The following is a 22058-nucleotide window of genomic DNA, read 5'->3' on the forward strand; positions in this document are numbered from 1 at the left end:
GTCCTGGTGCTGCCACTCACCTGCCGAATGGCCTTGGCCCTGTCAGTCAATGCTCCAAGCCTCAGTCTCCTTGTGTAAGATGGTACTCATTATAGTGCAGCCACCTACAAACCATGTGGTGAGATAATGCACACTCAAGTGCTTAGCATAGTGCCTGGCACATTCGAAGCACTCAACAAACTTTAATCATTAGGATGCTTTGAGCTTTCTTGTCACTCAGCTAATTTCAGCACACCAGATTCTGCCGCCCCAATGAGACAGTCAGCATAAAGTAAAACAGAATAGGATGAATTACTCGACCACTCAAATCAACTCTTTAATGTAAACAAGAGCATATTTAATGTTGCTACTTGGAACAGTTAACAATCGACATACAATAGTCTACAAAAAGGTACTGTGAGTTTTGAAGTGGAGGAAGCATACGCCTGAGTCTAGAAAGGCAAAAATAAATATATACTCATGTAGAACATACATTGCATGGATTCCAACAAAATGACGTATTTTCACTTCTTACCCCTGCAAGGCTGACGGGGGTTGGCTTCCTTCCTACCCACTTTGCGGCACAGCAGCCCCATTCCTCTCCTCTCTCTGATTCAATTCAACACAACTTTGTTTAGCTTTGTTTAGGTCTGGTTCCTTCCCTGCGCTGGGCCCTGAGGACACTGAGACGCTCAGGAGGTCACTCTGCCTTCAAGAACTCATAATCTAGTAGGGGAGACAAACATCTATTGGCCTCAGTTTCTGCCAGATCCCATCACAGGGGAGGGTTTACGTGTGGATTCCTGTTCTCAGATGTGAGAGTTTCCAGGGGAAGCTTTAAGCTTGCCTCCTGCCAACAGGCTCATCTGTGTGTCTGCCCAGGTGAAGGAAAGCCATTTGACTGTGCCCTCTCTGGCCTAGGCTTTCTCCTCCCCTTCTGCCATGGAATCACCTCCTCTTCCCTCACCTAAAGTCAGGTAACGGGCCCTTCCCATTTTCAGACACACCCCCACCCCCATCTCCCTTCAACAAGTAAGAAAGAAAAGCTTCGGGGACAGCCAATTTTAGTGAAGAGAAATTTATTCCTACTACAATGTTAAATATCCCCACCACCACCACCAAAGCCTGGCCTGAAGGAAAATCTGCTTGTTGGAAAAGAGGGCAAGGATCAACAGGGATATCAGAGAATATGAGCTCCCATCACCTCCCTGCTTGGTCAGGTTTCAGGCCCTTCAACCCTCTGGAGACCAAATGCAGAGAGCTGAATACAGAACTCTCAAGTCAAGGGACATGGGTGACACAGAGGCGAGGACAAGCCTTTAAGCTATCAGAATGGGAGGGTGTCCCTATTTATTCAGTATTTCCCTGATAACTTTTTATCCCCTAAGCAATTGCTGTACATTTCGCCTGTTCTCTGTGCGTAGAATTTGTGATTTCTTTTTGACTCAGTTACTTCATAGTCATGAAATAGTAAAAGCTATAAATTCCTTTTTCCCCGTACACATACATATCTAGACACCTTCTCAATTATTCTGATTAGATCCTAAAATTATCTTCCCATCCCAACTCAGTTTAGAGCTCAAGTAACAAATTCGCCAAATTCCCCTCATACAGAACTTTGAGCCCGCTCTCTTTCACAAGACCCACAACCAAATGGGAGCCACAGTGTCGGAAGAAGCAGGGTAAGTGCACGCGTTTCTGAATGAAAGTGAGACGCCCTCTCTGCTGGTCCAAGTTCTGCTGCCATTACTTAGAACAGTCTGATTCTCTACCTGAAAGGTTCTTCCTTTTTGGTGAGTGAGAGAGAAATATTTAGTGCATAATGGGAGTTCTTTGAGTGAAAGGTAATATCGTAAATAAGAAACACTTCTTTCTTTATAATTATGGAGAAATATAGTGACAACTGTTTAAAATCATTACGCAGTAGTAGAGGATCTTACGTTATTGAACTGCATTTTATACACAACTCTGAATAACATCTGGGTGGAAAATTAATTGCAAGGATCAATTTATGGTCATTTAAAAAAAATTTGATTATCTAGTAAAATCTAGCAGGCAAGTGGCTTCAGCAAAATTATTACTTCGGGTGAAAATAACACTACAAACACATGGCAGAGCCCCAGAAGATTATTTCACACATGCAGAAGTTTGTTTGTAAGTATGGAGCAAAAGACTTTCCAAGTGTGAAAACTAATTATATACCAGAGCTAAACATTTTGTTATTATTTAAATAAAACATGTCTTTAAATATGGAATTCTTTGGAAAACTCACTTCATTGTCCAAAATTATGCAGACCATTTTAGTTTTTTAATCGAACAAGGAATATGCATTCTAGCTTCCCAGGGGATCTTCCAATTGAACCGGGCAAAGAGTTCATCTGTAGAGCGTACTTAGGAAAAACATCCAATGGCCGAGGCCCAGCAACAACTGTATCCAAACGAAAACGCTGCTGGGGACGCACCCAGAAAGAGCATCAACCCTTGCTGACTTCTCTGCTCTCCCCGTCCCCGTTAGCCTTTAGGGTGAGTAAATGAGTGTTGGGTGAAGTCTCTTGGGGTTCAGAAGATCTTGCACTCATTAATGGAGAAGAACCTCCTTCTGTTGCGTCTCCTGGCTTGGTTGACGGCAGTTCGGACGGCACACTCAAATACCTGCTGTACCCCCCGGTTGCTAAGGGCTGAGCACTCCAGGTAGCCCTTTGCTCTCACATCCTGGGCCAGTCTCTTCCCTTCTATGGCATTGATGCAGGACGCCCTGTGGGGCCCCACCTCCCGCTGGTCAGTCTGGGTGGCCACCACTAGCACGGGGGTACAGGGCAAGTTGCTCCTGATTTCACCAATCCACTTGTTCTTCAGGTTCAGGAAAGAGTTATGGTTGGCCACGGAGTAGCACATTAGCACCACATCTGCCTGCTGGTAGGATAGCGGGCGGATGCTTCTGAAGGCATCGTTGCCAGCTGTGTCCCAGAGACCCAGGCTGATCTGTATGCCATCCATGAAGACGTCCACACCCGTGTTCTCATACACTGTGGGCTTGTAGGCCTCCGGGAAGGTCTCTGAGGTGAAGCGCACCAACAGAGAGGTCTTCCCCACGGCAGAGTCTCCTACCAGCACACACTTGATGGAACTCAGCATCTTCCCAGCCTGCATCCTTAGTTATTTAAGACTTCAGAATCCCGAGGAAAAGAGCCCTCAGTGGGCTGCTGGAGCAAAGGCCATTCAACAAGGGGGATAAAAACCAGATGCGTTTGTGTTCTCAGGACCTCTGACAGCAACTTGCAGAATGTTACTTCTCCCCATCCATCTGAGGAAGACGCACGATCTACTTTGAAAACCTCCAAGGGCTAGTCTTCAACTGGAACAGAAAGAGAAGGGGGAAAACTAAGTCTTTCTCTTTTGATGACGGGGCGCTTCCTCATTGGCAAACTGGTTAAACATGACACCCACCTCAGTGTAGCCGTCAGACCCCACTCGCCCAACCCACTCTTCCCCCCAACAAAGAAGCTTGGATCGGTTATCCCCCAGCACAAGCACCCACAGCTCCACCCAGTCAAGAAGCAGAAGCTGACTTTATCTCTAAAATCAGCCTAGTGATAAAAACACAAGCAACCGCTCTGATCACAACATGAAAAAGACCTCAATAGCAACCTGGTGTGTGAATGAGACGTTGTCAAACAGCTCTCTGTTGGCTTCTGCTCCAAGAAGCGAAGGCACCTGACAGCGCTCTGCGTCCCCTTCAGTCTCTAACGCATCCCAGCCACTTTGGGAACTGCAAGAAAGAAAAAAAATGTAATAAGCGGCAGATACTATAAACACTTCCCTTCATCTATTGGTTAATCAGCCAGTCCTTGGTTTATGTGGGAATTTGAGGTTGAAGACAAGAAATTACCAGAACTCTAAAAATTTGCTATGATTTTTCCCTTGAGGTTTTTCCAAAAACTGGCTACAGATGTAATGGAAAGGGCACCGTCCTTGGTGTTTTCTGCATCTGAAATAAGACTCCATTATCTCTACAATGACAAGGCTTTGAGACATGTTACTGGATGTCCAAGCCTCAGTTTACACCTCTGCAGGATTGCGATAAATTTAGGAACCGCTTCTCAGAAATGTTGTAAAGATTAAATTCTCTTTCTTTCAATGTCTCTGGACAGCTACCTGTATATCCGGAATTCTGCTATGCCCTTGGTTAAACCAAATAACTTTCCTAAAAGCAACCATATTCAGTGACTGTCACTTAAACAGGGCTACATAAATATGACGGAATCTGAATTTCATAAAAGGATCAAACAAATTCTCGTTTACTGCAGGTGAGAGAGCTCCAGACAATGAGACCAGCCTTGGGGACAGCGTCCGTCTGCCAAAGGACGTCATCACAAGGCCAGCCCAGCTTCAAAGGAAATGTGTTTCCGATCAAAATTCTAAGTAAATGTTATTAACACAATCTGAACTTATAACCTCCCACACTGGCAATCTTCCGACATGTCACACGTAATATAGTTTTTAAATAATTTTTAACACAATTTTTAAAAATTACTCGTCTAAATCCTGACATTCCCTTCCAAGACATTTTTATCCTTGTCAATCTGCTGTCTCTGTTTCATTAAACATAACAGCCTTTGCAAATGAGTTAATCAAATAAATAATAAACATCACTTTCATGTGCTCACTTTTTTAACCACATATAAGCTGGAGGACCGTGGCCAAGGTACTCAAACTCTCTGAGCCTTGGTTTCTTCATAAAAATGAGAATAAGAAAAGTACCTTCATGCAGTTATCGTAAAGATTTGTCAGTGTGCGGAAAGTCTGGCTTAACCCAGAACCTGGCACATGGGATCTATAGCAAGGCACCATATTTTTCTATTTCTACTACTATTTATTTAAAATGCTAAATATTGCATGTCCATAGCACAGGGGCTGGGATGTCAAATTTTCTGCTGGACTCTACCTAAAGACTCACATCAGGTCCTTCTCAGACACCAGGGTCCTGGAAACCTCTTCGTCACCTGATCTTTGAGCAACGTTTCCTTGGGAGCTCCATTGGGTCTCAACTTCAGCTCCTTAGACCTACGAATGACTTAAGTGGATGCATCTGTGACCCCTCAGCACTTAGTCTGGGCCAAGACCTCTTAAGATATCTTTTAAGTTTGACTTTGACCCCAATGTAGCAAAACCAGAACTAGGAAAAATGTGCACATGTCAGGATTTTGGTTATTAAATAAAATCTTTCTAATAGATCAAGTAAAGCCAAATTTCCTAAGGAAACATCTGCAAAAGGAAATTAATGAGGTAAAATCATTAAGAAGACGGGCTCTAAAATCTGACAGATCTAGAACTGAATTCAGGCTGCCCAACCGACTCCCTGTGCGGCAATCTTGGAGGAGTTTCGTAACCTCCCTGTGCCTCAGTTTCCTCTGTAAAATTGAGGAAATAGTATCTATAACACCAGGTTGTTGAAACGATTGTGTGCTTAAACGTAAAAAATCCTTAGCATGGTGCATGATGCAAATATACTGTATGCACACAGGCAACACTGAGCAAACACACAGTAAGAGTCCTTATTATTAATGTCATTGTCAAATAGTAACTACTAAATATGATGGTAAACAATTATGAATTATAAGTAGGGAATTTGAAGTAGCACCAAACAGCTTTCTCCTGCAAAGGGTGCCCTGGGTATCTTACACCAAGCTATGACTACAAAAAATATACAGATATAGGATTTCTTCTGGTAGCATAAAAAAAAAAAATGAGCAAAGAAATTCGTGTCTGAGTTTTACCACGCAGAGAGCTCCAAAGAATCAGGCTGGAGAAAAGGCTCTGTTCAGTCAAGTGACCTTCCTTCCCCAGCCAGTTCTGGCACCAAGAGGCACATCAAGTCAGCTCTCAGGGCCTCAGTTTCTCAACTTGTAAAGTGGTTAGATGAGATTAGCTTTCTCTGTGGTTCTATCAAAACAGGCCAAAGGAGAAATCTTTATTGCCTGCCACAGTGAATACAGGAACATAAACCTCTGCCTTATTCCATAGCAGTAAAGACGGATGATAAACCTGGATGATATGCATAGCCTTCAGCAGATGGCTAAATATGGAGCTGGGAGAGGAGGGGCAGGGAGGAGCTCCAGTCTAGATTAGAGCAATACCCTATATAGACATGCCAGATCAGACAGCGTGCCACATGTGCCCAAGACGGAGCCGCTGGGTCACATCGTCAGTGTGGAAGCCTAGGGGGCTTGATTTCAGTGAAATTTCTCCTTAAAGGGAGAGATTCTCCCTAAAAGGGCTTTTGGGTGAAAAATAGAAGCACGTTTTCAGCAGTATTTCACAAGTGGCTAACTGGCAGGGGCACCCCAGTCATATGTCTCTCAGTGCAGAAGAGTTACCAAAAGTGACTTCAGACAGCGTGGTGACTGATGCCACAGTGTGAACCTTTTAGGACTTAAATCAGATTGGAATTAAGGAACCTTCAATCCCAAATCTCTCAGGTCTCCATAACTTGACTTCTCTTCCCTTTCTCCTCTTTTTAACATTTTCACAGCAAGAATGCCATCAACAGGCCCCAACGGTTCGCACACAGAGGAGGAGGGAAGGGAGGCTCAGTCTTGTGAAGGAAAAGGTGTTGGGTGCTCCTGTCTACTACAGCAAAGGGTCAAAGGCCGACAAAAGGGAGAGCGTAGAGAGGAGGCATCTAAGCCACTGCATCTCCTGGAGAGCTGAGGGCTGTCCAGTAGGAAATCCCGGTTTCACTTTAGCCTCAATTCTCATCCCACTAACAGACACCCACTCTTCACTATCACTCTTTCTTCAGACACACTCTGTGCTTCTCTATTTGCCTGGAAAGTCCTGCCCTCCACCCACCCCTCAACTCCCACCTCTTCTTGAGAGTCTCCTTTGATCGCTGACCCTCTGGCCCTGCGCCTCTAACACAGCCATCATCACACTGCCAGTCGTCTTGTGCTTATCCCTCGGCTGTAAAATGGGAATAAGATCCGCCCTCCCTTCCTCACAGGGAGCGTATGAGGATCCGCTGCAAATGATAACAATACAGCAATAATTCGGGCTTGTACTTTCACAAGACTGTACCTTTGGAAAGACTCTCTTGTTTGCTCTGCGAGGAAGCCCCTTCAGAACCACAGAGCCCAAAATAAAACTACGGTGAAATTAGGATGAGCTAATTATTATTATGGCAGGTTTTAGGTTATGTGGGCTTTGATTGAGGTGGCTTACTTCAAAATGCTGATAAAATCTTCACAGTCTTTCAAAAATATGAACCCACGGCAGCCAGCGGCCAGGGACAGCTTGTCAGTTACAGAGAATGCATCTAAATGTCATCCTGCTCAGAAGAGCTTTGGTGAAGGACCTGCGCTGGCAGCAGCCGAGTCGCTCATTACAGAAATTGATTCTGCTGTGAGTCTGACACATTCCCAGGATTAGGAGATCATCATGCTCCTCAGCAAACCATCTCCCACCAGCACCTTCCATCCGCGACCCCTCCACAGCCTAGCAGGGAGGCCGTGGCATGAGCAGGCCTTGCTCAGGATGGGTGAACCCACGGAGAGCACCCCATCTGGCAAGGGCGGCTGGGTGCTTCCTTTCCTTTCTTTCTCTTGAGGGGAAAGAGAATCAGTTCAAGAAATCTTAAGCAACTTACTAATAAAAAATCGTGACCTTCTCTAAATTTTATCACTCCAAGCTCTTATTCAGTTTTCATTCTCTAATGTATATATACTTGTGTATATCTTCTAAGCATTTTTTTCAGATTTTAAAAAAATTTTATTTTCAACATAGTCTACATACTTGCCAGGTTTTCAATAAATAGCTTTCCATTGTTTCAACAATTCCTAATTGCACAGCAATTCCCCACTGCTGGCAGAGGCTTTGAGTTAGTTCCAGTATTTCAGTAATTACAGTCCCAGTAACTGATAACTGTACCATTTTATATATATACGCACACACACAAATATATACATATATATAAACATACATATATATAAATTACTTTTATGTGGACAATTTTCTTGGGGGATACATTGACAAATGTGGCATTACTGGGTCATTTTGTGAATTCTGTTTACATTATTAAGCATCTTCCAGGGGCCATACCAAGTACTTTGTTGTGTATTATTCATTAGCTGTTTTACTCATTTAAAAAAAATTGTTTAGGGCTTCCCGTGTGGCAGGTACTGTAACAGGTCCTGAGAGCATCATAGTGAAGAAGAGAGTTGATGCCTTCATGGAGATTACTGTTTCGCCACTACAGAGCTTCAGGAGGATGAGAATCTTGCTATAGTCACACAGCGAGGAAACAGCAGAGGTAAAGTTAGACCCAAACAGAGTCTGACCCCAAAGCTGCAGCAGCTCCACGTGTCCTCCCCACCCTGTAATTTCTGTCAGTCCTATCCGAGGCGTCTCAAATAAACTACGCTTCCTAAGCAGACCCAGTTTCAAGACATTTTTCTAGCCATCCCCTCCAACCAGGTCCCTACTCGTATTCTCCCCCTGCAAAGAAGGAGTTCTTGATATTTTACAAGAAGTGTGCCGGGTCTTGATCTGGAAGCAGGGCCCACAAGTGTGTTCAGTTTGTGAAAATTCATCAAGCAGTAGGCCTAGGATGTGTTCACTTGTCTGTATGTAGATTAAACTTCAGTAAAAAGTATTTTTAAAAATAAGGTTACTGCCACTGCTGTGACCATCTTCTCAAGTAGTATTTTATCTTAAGTTTCATCTTGCAAGAGTTCATTTCACTAATTCTCAACCCTACTTTAGTAATTCCCCTGAGTGTTTATAATTGCTACACATAATGACTAAATCCTCCCTCAAAATCACAAAAGGATATCATTTTTAAATCAGTTTATTTTTATACACAGATCATCTCAATTCCAAATGGATTTTGTTCTGAAAGTTCACTTGCAAGATGCTGGTTTGCAACTTTCAATACATGTTCTCCAGAGTCAAGGTTCTAGGTCGTATTTACATTGCTAAGCCTGAAGCCTATTTAGCCCCATTCTAGTTTAATTAAAACAGAACATCACCAGGCCCTGAGGCCTCCCATGATCCAGGCACCCTAAGCCTCTCTGAGTCATGAACCCTGCCCCTCTGACCCCCAGGCCAAGTAGAGACCATGGCACCCTTCCCCTCCTCTGTTCCAGGTACCCTGCCCTGACTGGTCCCTTCTACTCCTAGGAGCACAGTAATCGAGTTGTCACCACAGGTCTACAGTTCTCAATCTGGTCCAAGTAGAGAGCCAAAAACAAGACCAGGCAGCCAGGCAACTACCCAGAGCACCATTAAAAGACACTAGAATCTCGTCTCAAAACTAAGGTGATGGGAAAATGTAGTTACCACAGCTTTTCTCAAAGTGGTTGGAAGGAATATTCTGAAAAACTACTTGGAGTTGAGGGTGCAGCCCCCACGGGGCATGCTCTGGGAAGGTCCCAGGTCTCTGAGCCGCTCTCTGAGGACTGTGAATCGCTTTTACTGAAGGACTCATGTCTTCCCCATTAGCAATGCATGTTTGGGGCCCAAGCTGAATTGTTCAAGCACAGAGAAGGGAGGCAGCTATATGCATATCTAACCTTTCTATGACATAATGATGCTATAAAGCAAGATTGTCAGACTACGCTAACCCACGGGCCAAACCCTCCATCAGTTTTTGTATGGCCTGCAAATTAAGAATGGTTTAGACATTTTTTAATTGTTGAAAAAATCAAAAGACCAATATTTCATGATCTGAATATTACATGAAATTCAAATTTCAGCATTCGTAAATAACATTTTACTGGAACACGGCCATGCTCTTTCATTTATATATTATCTATGGCTGCTTTCTTGCTACAACTCAAGGAGACTTTATCGCCCACAAAGCCTAAAATCTTGACCATCTGGCCCTTTACAGAAAACGTTTGACAACCAGGCTGTATAAAGAGAGGCGATTCAGCGTAAGGAGAGCACAGACTCTGGGGTCAGGCAGGCTTGCATTTGGCTCCAACATCTGCCACTTACTAAGTGATCATCGGCAAATTACTTAACCTCTCTGAGCTTCAGTTCCTTTGTCAACAGAGGCAGTATAGCACAGTGATAAAGAGCACCGACTCTGGGACAGTACTGCCTCCCTGCTCCACTAACTACTGGCTGTGTGATCTCGTGAAAGTTACTTAACCTTAGTGACCAAAGTTACCTGGCCGTAGCTTCTCTGACTGTAAACAGGCAGTAATGATAGTACCTGTCGTGCAAGGTTATCGTATGGGAATAAATGGGTTAGTGCATGTCAAGCACATAGGACAGTGCCTGGCACAGAGTGAGTACTATAGAAGTATTTACTATTATTTACCTTAAAGGGTTGTTGTAGGATTATAAGAGCTAGTGTATGTCACGAGCCTAAAACAGTACCTGGAACAAAATAGGTCCTCACAAACCGTAGCTGCTATGACGATGCTGATAGAACCACTACTATAAAACCCAGAAGAGGGAGCAATGAATTCTCTGGAGGTGGGAGAATAGAGTGGTGATTAGGGAATCCTACATTTAAAAGGTGATATCTATACCATGCTAAGTGAAAGAAGTTAGGTGGAGAAAGTTAAATGCCTTATGAACTCATTCATAAATAGAAGATAAAAACAACAAACAAACACAGAGAGACAGAGATTGGACTGGTGGTTACCAGGCGAGAAGAGGGGAGGGAGGAGGGAGAAAGGGGTGATTCACATACGTGTGGTGATGGATGGTAATTAGTCTTTGGGTGGTGAACATGATGTAATTTACCCAGAAATCAAAATATAAGGATGTACATCTGAAATTCATATAATGTTATAAACTAATTTACCTCAATAAAAATAAATAAATAAAATAAAAGGTGATATCTGATCTGTAGGATGAATAAGATTTTGACAAGCAAAGAAGGAGAAAAAAAGACATGGAGAGGGAGCATGTGCAAAGGCCCAGCAGCAGTGAAGTACATGTTTGGGTCGGGGAAGTGGAAGTACATAGTTCAAGGAGGCTGCACTGAGGGATGCTCAGTGGGAAGTAGGAAGAGGACAGTGGAGGGAGTTATGGGAAACGAAACTGTGTTTGTTTTCATACAATCCAAAATTGTTTTTAGCTTGTCAGCATTTATAGCATACCGTTAACTCCATAGCCGATGAAAATCTCTGGGCCTTTTGCACGTATACTCTTACCCATCCACTCTCTTTTCACTGAAATCCCACCTGTTCACTAGAGTTTTGGGGCACCTGTTATGCGTCAGACATTGTGCTACACAATAGGGCTGATACCAAGTTGAATAAGACGCAGTCCATGCCCTCAAGAAACTTCAAGGCTAAAGGGCAATTCAAGCATAAAACTCAACGAGTGTCCAAATGAGGAGCACATCAAGTGCCAACAAAGTAAAAAAGTGCTGCTTGCAGCAGGCAGGAATCAAGAAAGGCTTTGCAGAGGCCACAATATTAGAACATGGCCTAAAAACAATAGAGTTTGAGATGCACAGAGATGAAAGGGAAAGAGAACCATGACCAAGGGAAGACGAACTCTTGGGGCGCGTAAGAGGACGGCGAGCAGCTCGGCTGGGCTGAGATGTAGAGTCCAGAATGGGAGATGAAGCTGGGCTTTAGGAAGCGCATTGCTGTGGCAGGTCAGGCTGGATTACAAGGGGAAGGCTCAGAGAGGCGAGTTTGGAAGTCCCTGGAGGAATACAAGAGAGTGGGAACAAGGAGGCTTTATCTAGGAGGGATGCTAGGAGGCTAGAAAGGAGGGGAAAGGGACCTTAGAGTATCCGTGAGTTAGAACCGACACAGGCCTGTGATGAGAAGACTCTGAGGCCCCAGGCTGGGGGCCTGGGAGGAAGCCAGTGGCAAGAGGAACTGCTGGAGGAGAGACGGGGCCGTGAGACCAGGCGGAGAGTTCAGTGTCTCAGACAGAGGTGCCGAGAGATTTCAGGAGAGCCCAGGGGCTGTGGGCACATCAGAAGTGATAAGGATGAGTGGGAAGGGAAGCAGTGGTGGCAGCCAGGACAGTGTTTATTCTTTCCTGAACTCTGACGTGAAATACTCAGTTACACACGTGTTCTTGTCTACACTGTCTATAATGGGGAAAAAAGTTATCCAAAAAAGGTGGTTCTTGGATAAACTACTTAGTTTATTCCTATGATCAATATCCTTTAAAATAGCAGTGTAGAGATACATTAACTGACACAGGAAAAGCCTCCCTAAGCTGAATGGGAAAAAAGCAGGTTTTAAAATATGTCCAGTATGATTCCATAGATACGAGAAAGTCTAGAGCAATGTGTCCCACCATGCTAAGGTGAACTGTCTCAGGTCCCGGGACTGTAGGTGAGTCTCATTTTCTTCTCCTTGCTTATGTGCATTTTAAAATATTTCTGCAATAAGCGTGTGTTACTTGCGTGACGTTGAAGTGCTTTGAAGTGTTATTTCGTTTTTTAAGTTTGGCTTGGAAGGGAAAGAAAAGGCTGATGTGAGATCCCCTGAGGCTATAGAGGGTCTCTATGAGCCCTCGTCAGTGTCCAAAGACAAAAATTTTCTAGATCTGGACAGCTGAATTTGCTTAAAATTCCTAGAAGCACTATCTCTGGCTTCTGGTTCCTTTGTAAAGGTCTGTCATGGAAAGAAGACAGGCAGAGCTGAGTAATTCTGCCTCCTCTCACAAACATTCCAAGCCTGGGTATTAGATGACATTAAGGAACTCTTGGTAATTTTCTTAGGTGATAATCATATTGTGGTCATATATATTTTTACAGTCCTTATCTGAGAGGAGAAACGAATATGGTGTCTGGAATTTATTTTAGATCATTCCAGAAAAACAACACAACAAGAAGTAAGGATGATAGATGAAATAAGTTTGAGAAAATGTTGAGAACTGTTGAAGTTGAATGATGGGTACATGGGGGTATATTAGTCTATTCTCTCTACTCTTGTGGATGTTCAAAATTTTTCATGATAAAAGTTTTAAAGAGTGGGGTCTTTTGTTTTCTGTAGCATTTTGTCCAAGCTGTAGTTTTATTCTCATCTTTACTTATAGAGAAAATGCAGAAAAATATCACCCCCCCAAAAAAGTATAAATCATGCAACAGTGATTTTTCAAGTATTTGAAGGAATGTTGGTGCATCAAATAACATGAGTGACGTAGGGCAGACAGTGCAAAGGCTTACAGCCTGCCTCCCAGTGGAGGGGATGTGGAGGAGGAAAAGCAGCAGCCCTTGGGAAGGAGCCCCACCAAACCATAGAAAGGAAAACTGGAGCTTCAAGTACACGCTCTACCTGCCTCTCAATAAGACATCATCATCTGTGCCCAGGAAGTAAGTGTCTCTTCTATAAAAATTCTAACCAAGGGCTACTCTTGGAGTACTTTGAGGTTACCTGAACTCAACTTCCTGACTTGTACAATCACCTGCACTAAGGAGGGCCCTTGGCCCTTCTTTCTCCAATTCTGCAGAATTAGCTCTTTGCAAAAGAGCAAAAAGTCATAATGAAAATAACTGAAAAAGAAAAGAAACTCAAGAGTGAAAATGTATTACCTATGCAAAACCAGATCACAAATCAAAGTAACTATGAAAGTGACAAAGACCCTCTGACCTGGTGGTCCTTTTTGTCTGAAAAGGTGAGGGGGCACTGGGGCATTTCTGCTTTAGGATTTTACGTTTTCCCCTTAGACTTAAAAGTAGCTCCCTGTCCAATCTTTACTTACGGTGAAAATATGAAATCTTCCATGTATCTGGGTAGACCTCCACCAAGCCTGGATCCCGCCCAGCTCTAAAGCAACACCTATGACGAAGAAAACCATCACGGCCCAGGGTTTCCCCATGCCCGAACACAGCAACCACCACCACCACCTCTCAACACGCACATTCAAGCCATTGGTGGTGAACAGCATCCCCTCTCTTATTTGCTGATCCAATCAGACTGAAGATGGCCTCCCCGTACTGGCTAATTTCTTACCTCATTTTCTCTGGACCATTTCTACTACACCTTTTTTTCTGATTATACAATACATACATAATGCAATATATACATAATGTGTATAATACATACACATTATAGAACATTTCAAAACTACTGAACTATCTAAAGGACAACTAACTAGTTGGAGAAAACCGACTACCACCTAGAACCAAAACTGTGAGGTATTAGTGTGACTTTTCCTGTTTCTTTTTTTCAGTGTGTCATTTTTTTCAAAACTAATATCCTAATTTATACATAGTTTGGCATCTTGCTTTTTTTATTTAAATCTACATCATAAATATTTCCTATACCATTAAGATTCTTCAAACATAATTTTAATGACTATATAATATTTCATTATACGAACATAATATTTACTTAACAAATTGTCTATCGTTGGACACTTAAATTGTTTCTAATTTTTACTATAACAGCACTGAGTGAACATTTTAAAAATAAATTTGTGTAAATATATGATTATTTCTTTAGTATAAACAGATATGAGTGCAATTACTGGAAAAAAAGAGATGAAAAACTTGGACCAATTTCTAGTCCATAAGCAGTGTATCAGAGTGTTCATTTTATCACACTATCAACTATCATTGGATATAATATTTGCCAGTTTGATCTATTTTCATTTGCATTTCATTTATGACTAGTGAAAATTAAAATTCATCTGTTTATTGACCACTTATATTTTTTATTTTGTAAGTCATCTGTTCTTCCAACTTTTCTAGCAAGGTGGCCATCATTTTTCAATGATTTTTAAAATCTTTTTAGAGATAAAGGATATTAATCTTTTCTTGGTTAAATAAATATGTTGCAAATTTGTATATATATATATATTTTGTGCCTGTGTATTCTGGGAATTCCCCAAATTCCTGGCACTCCTCCATCATTGATCAACCCCTAAACAGAATGTAAAATAGCATGTCCCCTGATGTGGAAAGAAATGTAGCATATTTCGACGCCTGAAAGGTCATCTAGTTCAACCCACTCATTTCCCGCATGAGGGAACCAAGACCTAGAGAGGAAAGTGGTTTAGCTCCTGGGGGCTGACTTGAGGCCGAGAAACCAGATTGCCTGAGTCAGCATTCTTTCCATCTACACAGGATTTTTTCAAATATATATTACGTCTACCTTTTACATCCCATACTTAATTTCCTTAATATTTTAAATGCAAAGCCCATATAGATAACTTAGATAGATCTTCCAAATTGGTGATATTTTACTCAAAAGCTGGCTCCCAGTTTTAATATAAAAATACTTTTCAAACAGATATTGCCTTTCTCATTAACTTCGTTTGAGAGATAGATCATCTTTCTTTAGGGTAGATCATTCAGCCTTCCAACATTCTCCAGAATTAGGATAAATCCTTAATTTACAAATTGCTCAAACTAGAAAAGAAGTCAAGGTATTTTGTTCTGGATATTTAGCCCAGAGCGCTGATTAGAGTGAGGTGATTTAGTTTTCAGGTTCAACATATAAAATTGCTGATATTCCATAGTTTGCACAGAGCCCAGGTTGGGGAGTCAGGGTCTTGGTTAGATTTTCATCTCCATTGCTGATTAGCAGAATAATTTGGGGTAAGTCACATAATCAGAACTGCAAAATGTGGGTAATGACGCGTAGATTCTTAAGGCAGTTAAAAAGAATCTAGCTCCCATGCCCAGTGGAGTGCCTGACCCTTAGTGGATAAGGATGACAATAAACACTCACATGGTACCTACAATTGGCCAGACACTATTTGAAGTGCTTTATGAAAATTAGCTCATTCATCATGGCGACAATAATATGGCGTCAATACCATTTGTCTCATTTTACATCCAGGGAAACTAAGGCAGAGAGATGTAAGGTAACCTGGCCAAGATGACAAGCTAGTGAGGAGGGCGGCTGGGGTTTGAACCCTAGTAGGCTGGCCTCCAAGCCCATTCGTAGAGCTGTCTCTACCCCCCCTCCCACTGTCTTTCATTTGGGGGCAGCCTACCTACCTTTGCAACCTTGATGAAACGAAGCAATCTGCTAGGATTTGAATGTTTGTGTGCCCCTAAAATTCCTGTGTTGAAATCTAAGCTCCAAGGTGATGGTATTAGGACATGGGGCCTTTGGGAGGTGATCAGGTCATTAAAATGGAGTGCTCGTGAATGGGATTAGTGCCGATCTTGGATTTTCCAGCCTCCAGAACTGTCAGAAATAAATTTCAGCTGTTTATAAGCCTCCCAGTCTATGGCATTCTGTTACAGCAGCCCGAAGGGACTGAGACAGAACCCTAAAATAAAGGCAGGCGGTGCAGAGGGAGAGATGGAAAGACGCTTTTCAGCTGGTGGGTGATTTCTTTCTTACTACAGTCCTGGTTTCTAACAACATTTAAAAGATTTCTCCCTTACGCAGACACTCACACACCATTGGTGGATGTGTAAAAGAGTGCCATCTTTGTGAAAGGCAATTTGACAGAATCCAGCAGTGCACTTAATGTGTTTGACACCCAGTTGATCATTTTTTAATCTCCCTCATCTATGACAAAATTAGTTTCAGTAATAATGTGTAAGAGTCAGGAACAATCATTATTTTCTTGATTCATTCTTTAGCTTTAAAATGAACAAATAACAATTTAAGAAAAATAAATTTCAACTTTAGAAGTATTGTTCAAACACAGTAAAATATTTCATGTATGAACTAAAACTTGCATTTATCAGTCAAAAATATTACACTTTGCAGTTTGCAGTCTGCTTCACTGTTTTACATTTAAACACCCAGCTCCAGGAAGTCACATAGAACCACAGAACTGAAGTAAACCAAGTTCTGTTTCAGAGTGTCTATAATCATTGTGCCATCGCTCTTCATTTTTAATCTACTGTTTAAATTTAGGAATATGTAGTGCCATAGGGATGAGAATTGCGATCTGCCCCTGAAGTCAGCTCTGATGGAATCCATACACACCGCTAAGAACTCACGCTGACTTTATCACTGCCAGGCATGGTGATAATAAAAAGCAGCCCTACAATGGTTTTATCATGGGTTTCAAATTCTCAGCGGATGATGTACTCCCTTATTGCTGGTGCCTAAAGTGGACACCCTCCATACCCTGCCTTTGGCATGCCCTTGCCAGTAGCTATCAAAATTTTAAATGCATGTACTTTTTAACCCAGCAATTCCAATTCTTTAAACACATTGCCCTGTTGTCCCCACATAAGTAGTCAAGATGTATATGCAAGAATTTTCATTGCATTATTCGTAACAGCAAAAAAAGGACTGGGCATAATTGAATGGTCCATCAAGAGGCAGTGGTTGAATTAATTCTGCCATGTCCATACAATGGAATCCGATACAGCTTTAGAAGGAATTAGGTCAGCCTATATGTGTTGCGCAGAAAGGGTACTCATGATATATTAGTAACTGAAAAAAACAAGCAGTTGAATAATTTGGTAAGGATCTCATCTATGTAGAGAAATAAACGCACAAGCCTGATGTGATGCCCTTAAATGCCCAGAATGGGCAAAATGGGCAGAAGGACATTGGTCCAGGCAGAGGAGACATATCTGTGCAATGGTGGGCAAGTCCAGGCTCACTGTGAGTTCTCAGTTCACCTTACACACGTCCCTCCATAAATAAAACTGTACTGGGGGGACGGAAGTTATGCCTGAGTTGTCTAAGGGAGAAGAGGAGCACAGAGGAATACCCTAAGAACACAAGTTTGCACAGCCTTTCTCGGGTTCTTTAAATCCCCTTTTGGAATATAGATGTATGCACTTTCTGCATGGATTATATTGCAGATATAACACACAGCAGTGGGATTAAATACGTCCCTAGATCTCCACTTCAGATCAAGGACTTGCAGAAACTGGGAGAAACAAGTCCACAATGACCCTGACGCTATCAGGATCCTCCAGAGCCAAGTTCTTTTTAACTGTTAATTCATTGCTCATGCATACATAATGCTCTATTCACATTTAGTTCCAAATGCATAGAAGTCTGAAAAAAATGACAGGACATCTCCCTTTAATTGGCTTTTAACTAGGCCTACTTTTAAAAAGCCTAATGAGGACAGAAGACAATAAAGAAAATGTTAATACAGTTTACACTAGGCCTAGAGCTTTTAAAAAAAACCTTTTGTTACTTAGTTAATAATGTCTCTGACCCTGACATTTTTGTTGTTTTGTTCTCTGTTGAAGAAATGACTTCACGCAGAGAGGTATGTGATGGCCTTGCGAACGCAGAATGCCAGGGCTGTATTTTATCGTCAGAAGGTCCCATAGAGCTGGGACCTTAGAGATTAAAATCCTAAATTAGAGAGAAAAGGAACAGTGTTCTGCATACAAACGACCTCACGCTCAGCTTCATCCCACAAAAAATTAAAATTAAAATAGATCAGTACTATAATAAAGGTAAATGCAAAATGCCAAGAGAACACTGAGGACAGACTGCTTGAATCTTCGAGGGTGGTGGGGCTGGAGGAGGCAGAGAGGACTGACATTTGAAATGAGTCTTGGAGGAGGGGGAAAAAATGGGATTGGCCTACCACGTGGAGACAGAAGAAGCAGCCGGCGCCCAGGTGTGCGTGTGGGAAACGGCTGTGTATTTGGAGGGTAGAGTTGCCTTTGGCAGCTGAGGCACAGGTGGGAGATGACGTTCTGCATAAAATTACCTCCATCCAGCCGCCTCTCTCTTGACCTTTCTCCTACTTCACCCAGCCATTGCTGCCATCTCTCAGGACTGTGTAATATCCCCCAAACTCCCCCTGCCTTTCCTGCCTCAATAACCTGAAGCGTGCTGTTCTCACCTCCTGAGATAGATCTTTCCTGCTCTGATGCTTCCTGGTAAAGTTCTCCTTGCCCAGAGCCCAGCTCGAATGCCACCTCCTCCATGAGGCCATCCAGAAACTCACAGTAAGCACTATTTTTCTCCTTTATTTGAGCTCACTTGTCACCTTTAAATGTTTTTATATTTGCTTTTTTGAATAGTTAATACACGCCTATAGGAAAATTTAAAGAGTGCAAAATGAAAAATTTGTCTCCCTCCTATGCCTGCTTCCAGGATTCCAGGCCACTTTCCCAGAGGCAACCATTGTATGAAATTTCTCATGCATTTTTCCAAAGCTGTACTTTATGGCATGTATTCACATGCTTGTATGCGTGAATGCTTATGTGTAATTCTCATACACACACACTCTCACTCTTTTTTTTATATACTAACCACAGCCTACTATACTATACTCCCTGACGCTTTTCTCACTTAATAATATAATACGAAACTTTTTCTTTATCAGTAGATTTTGAGTTGTCTGATTCTAAATCCCTTTAGTGGAGGACTAAGCAATTGCTCCTCAGTTATGCAACAAACCTGACAATATAAATTTAATACTAACTATAAATGGAGATCAGTGTGGTGGTCTAGACTCTTCCTCACTGTGTTGCACGTAGAGGCAGCTCGCAGTGGACAGAGCCCTGGACTGCGAGTCCAGTTCCAATCCTGGCTCTACCTCTCACTACGTGACCTTTACCCTCTTTGCACACCACTTAGCCTCTTCAGACTTCAATTTCCTCATCTCTCAAATTAAGCATTGAACTTGATGGGCTCTAAGGGCCCATCCAGTGCTGATATTTCATGTTTCTATGAAAGCACTGATGTCACATGATATCCCTTTGAGAGCAGACGTTAACAGAGAAGGTAAAGGGGCAGACAGCTCAATGTTCCTGCCGAGGATGGTCTTTCTCTACTCTCAGGCTTTTCCTCTCGCCTCGCCTTGCTTGCCCTTCCTTCCCCACCCCCTACTTTGACCTGGAGCATTTGTGCTAAAAAGCCCTCAGCCTGGGTGCACCAGCCAAGCTAAGCACAACGGGCCTCAGCAGGCGTCTGATTTCAAGACTAAGTTCGGTTGCAACTCTCTTAGATTTATACAAGATAGAAACAGAATTTGGACCTCTTTTCCTGAGAACATGTCCCAGTCCATTTTAGAGTTCACTGGCCTAATTAGTGACAGAGAAAACTTGCAAATACTGAATACCTTAGACAGCCTGATTGGGGAAAACACCCAGCCCCTTTACAGACCTCACCAGGAAAACAACTAGGTGGCCAAGGTGGCCGAGAGGTACAAAGGTGAGCGTCATTTAGGCCCCCCAGCCTCCCTCAGTTCTCTAAGGCATCCTCATGGCCTTCTTGGGCAAAAAAGCAGCCATTGGTCATATCACTCATTTGCTTCCCAAATGTCCACACCAAGGACAGACATTCTCAGGCCTTGTAAAAGCGTTCCCCACAACCTTAAAACAACCAAAAACCGCTGACGAGATGTCCATGGGGGAGCAACTAGTACAGGTCCCAGCAGGGAGAGGCATTGGATAACCATCTGACTTGCGGCTCTCGCCAGGTTATCCACAGCACGTACCTGGAGTTTGATGTTCATCCCTTATGCCAAGTCTCGTGCCTCCATGCAGGTATTACCAACATGTCTGAAGGCAGGAGGCAAATCTTAAATCTATTTCTAGCAGCAGGGACTTTCAGAAACCACACTCCCTGTAGAATTGACTTGCCATTTCTATTCATTCTTGCTTTCATTTGTCTCTACTTTTTAAATACGAGACAACTTGTCGCACAGGATAACTTTTCAAAGGAGAAAAAAAACCACACACCTCTTTTATCATTCAATTCCTTATTCTTTTAGAAAAATATTTAATAATATGGGAAAAAACCCACACATCTCTTTTATCTTTGAATTCCTTATTCTTTCAGAAAAACATTTAATAATGTGGAAAAAACACACACCTCTTTTATCACTGAATTCCTTATTAGTCTAGAAAACCATTTAATTCTGTGGAAAAAAGTATGTGACAACATTGTTACATGAAAAAAGTAAGTTCGAAGCAGTATGTGCAACATCATCCTGATTTTTCAATAAAAATAGAGAGAGGAGTAAGGAACTATACCAAGATGTTAACAATACTCTTATTGGTGCAAGTATGGATTTTTTCCCCCTTTTTTGGGTGCTTATCTCTATTTTCCATATTTCCTTCATAAACATATACTGCTTCTGTAACAAAAAAAATTGTAAAAATAACTCATGATCCTTTGCAAAAGAAAATATAAGTGTGTCCTGCAGTTCCTTCCTGGGTAAAAGTATCATTTGCTAGTATCACGGGATAGTCAGTTTCAAGAAAGCATGGCACAGGAGGTCTGGATCACGGGTCAAATAGGCCCCCGACTAATGAAATGACCCTGACCAAGTCCAGGACGCCCCTCCCGCCACAGTCACCTTATCTGTCAGATGAGCAGATCTCACTGGTCTGTAAGTCCCTTTCTTACTCAGGCTGGAACTCCCCAGAGCAGGGCTCTTTCGGATACTACCCACATTTTTACAAAAAAGAAAAACAAAACCCTTGGAATATTCCAGTGATTTGGATTGTTCCCAGACCACTCTGCTCAGAATGCTAGAAAAATTCCTAGGGGAACTAAGAGCCTAAGAAAAGAGGTTTCTTGTGTAAAAGAGACAGGTGCCACTGTTAGGACTTACGGGAACTTCTTTCCTTTTGTCACTGAATACTAGAATGGTCAAGAACATGCTTTAGCCTGAGGCTCACTTCTTCCCCATGGTTTTGTGAATGGAACTAAAATGCAGGAAGTCCATTAGCCAAGATAGGATGGGCATTGCTGAAGTATGATTCTCACACTAGCTTGTTTTCCGTTTCCATGGTTGACCAACCTCTTCTTTCTGATTAACTACTCTTTATATATATCCAACTTCTCAAGAGATGAGTCTCGAGTCATCTTCATGTACTAGGCTACCCTAGTCTTGCCTTAATGGTAAAGGCCACCTGAAATTACTTTCAAGAAACAACGTTAAGACTCCAAAAGGAACTGCCCCACACATCAGCATTAGCCAATCTAATATCAAAGTGAACTGAAATGTGCCAGAGGATGATCTCCTAACCTCACTCCATCCTCCTTTAACGACCTCTTCACTTGTATGTTTCTTATAACACTCACATATACCACGCAGACATCCATCAGAAAGCTTGCTTCTGCTTTATCATTCCCAAAGCGCTTACCTCTAAGATTAAATTTGAAAATCCCCCAGCAAACTCTTCAAGGTTCCATTTCACATGAAGCTTCGCCAGCCTTGCCCAAGGTATGTGTGAGTGTCAT

At 42.3% G+C, this 22058-nt stretch overlaps 1 protein-coding gene across 3 annotated transcripts in view; it reads right to left on the minus strand.

The window, feature by feature from the left end:
- Positions 1 to 1036: 1036 nt before the first annotated feature.
- RHOH (ras homolog family member H) overlaps positions 1037 to 22058 on the minus strand; it is a 42068-nt gene continuing 21046 nt past the window's right edge. For all 3 annotated transcript variants that reach the window (XM_014857199.3, XM_070506003.1, XM_014857200.3), the window contains 2 exons: positions 3628 to 3748; positions 1037 to 3334 (listed from right to left, as the gene is read on the minus strand). In XM_014857199.3, coding sequence (XP_014712685.1) covers positions 2539 to 3129 — 591 coding nt within the window. In that variant the 5' untranslated portion in view covers positions 3130 to 3334; positions 3628 to 3748 and the 3' untranslated portion in view covers positions 1037 to 2538. The remainder of the gene's footprint in view (positions 3335 to 3627; positions 3749 to 22058) is intronic.

This window comes from Equus asinus, chromosome 3 (genome assembly GCF_041296235.1).
Source record: "Equus asinus isolate D_3611 breed Donkey chromosome 3, EquAss-T2T_v2, whole genome shotgun sequence".
In the NCBI taxonomy this organism is placed as follows: Eukaryota; Metazoa; Chordata; class Mammalia; order Perissodactyla; family Equidae; genus Equus; species Equus asinus.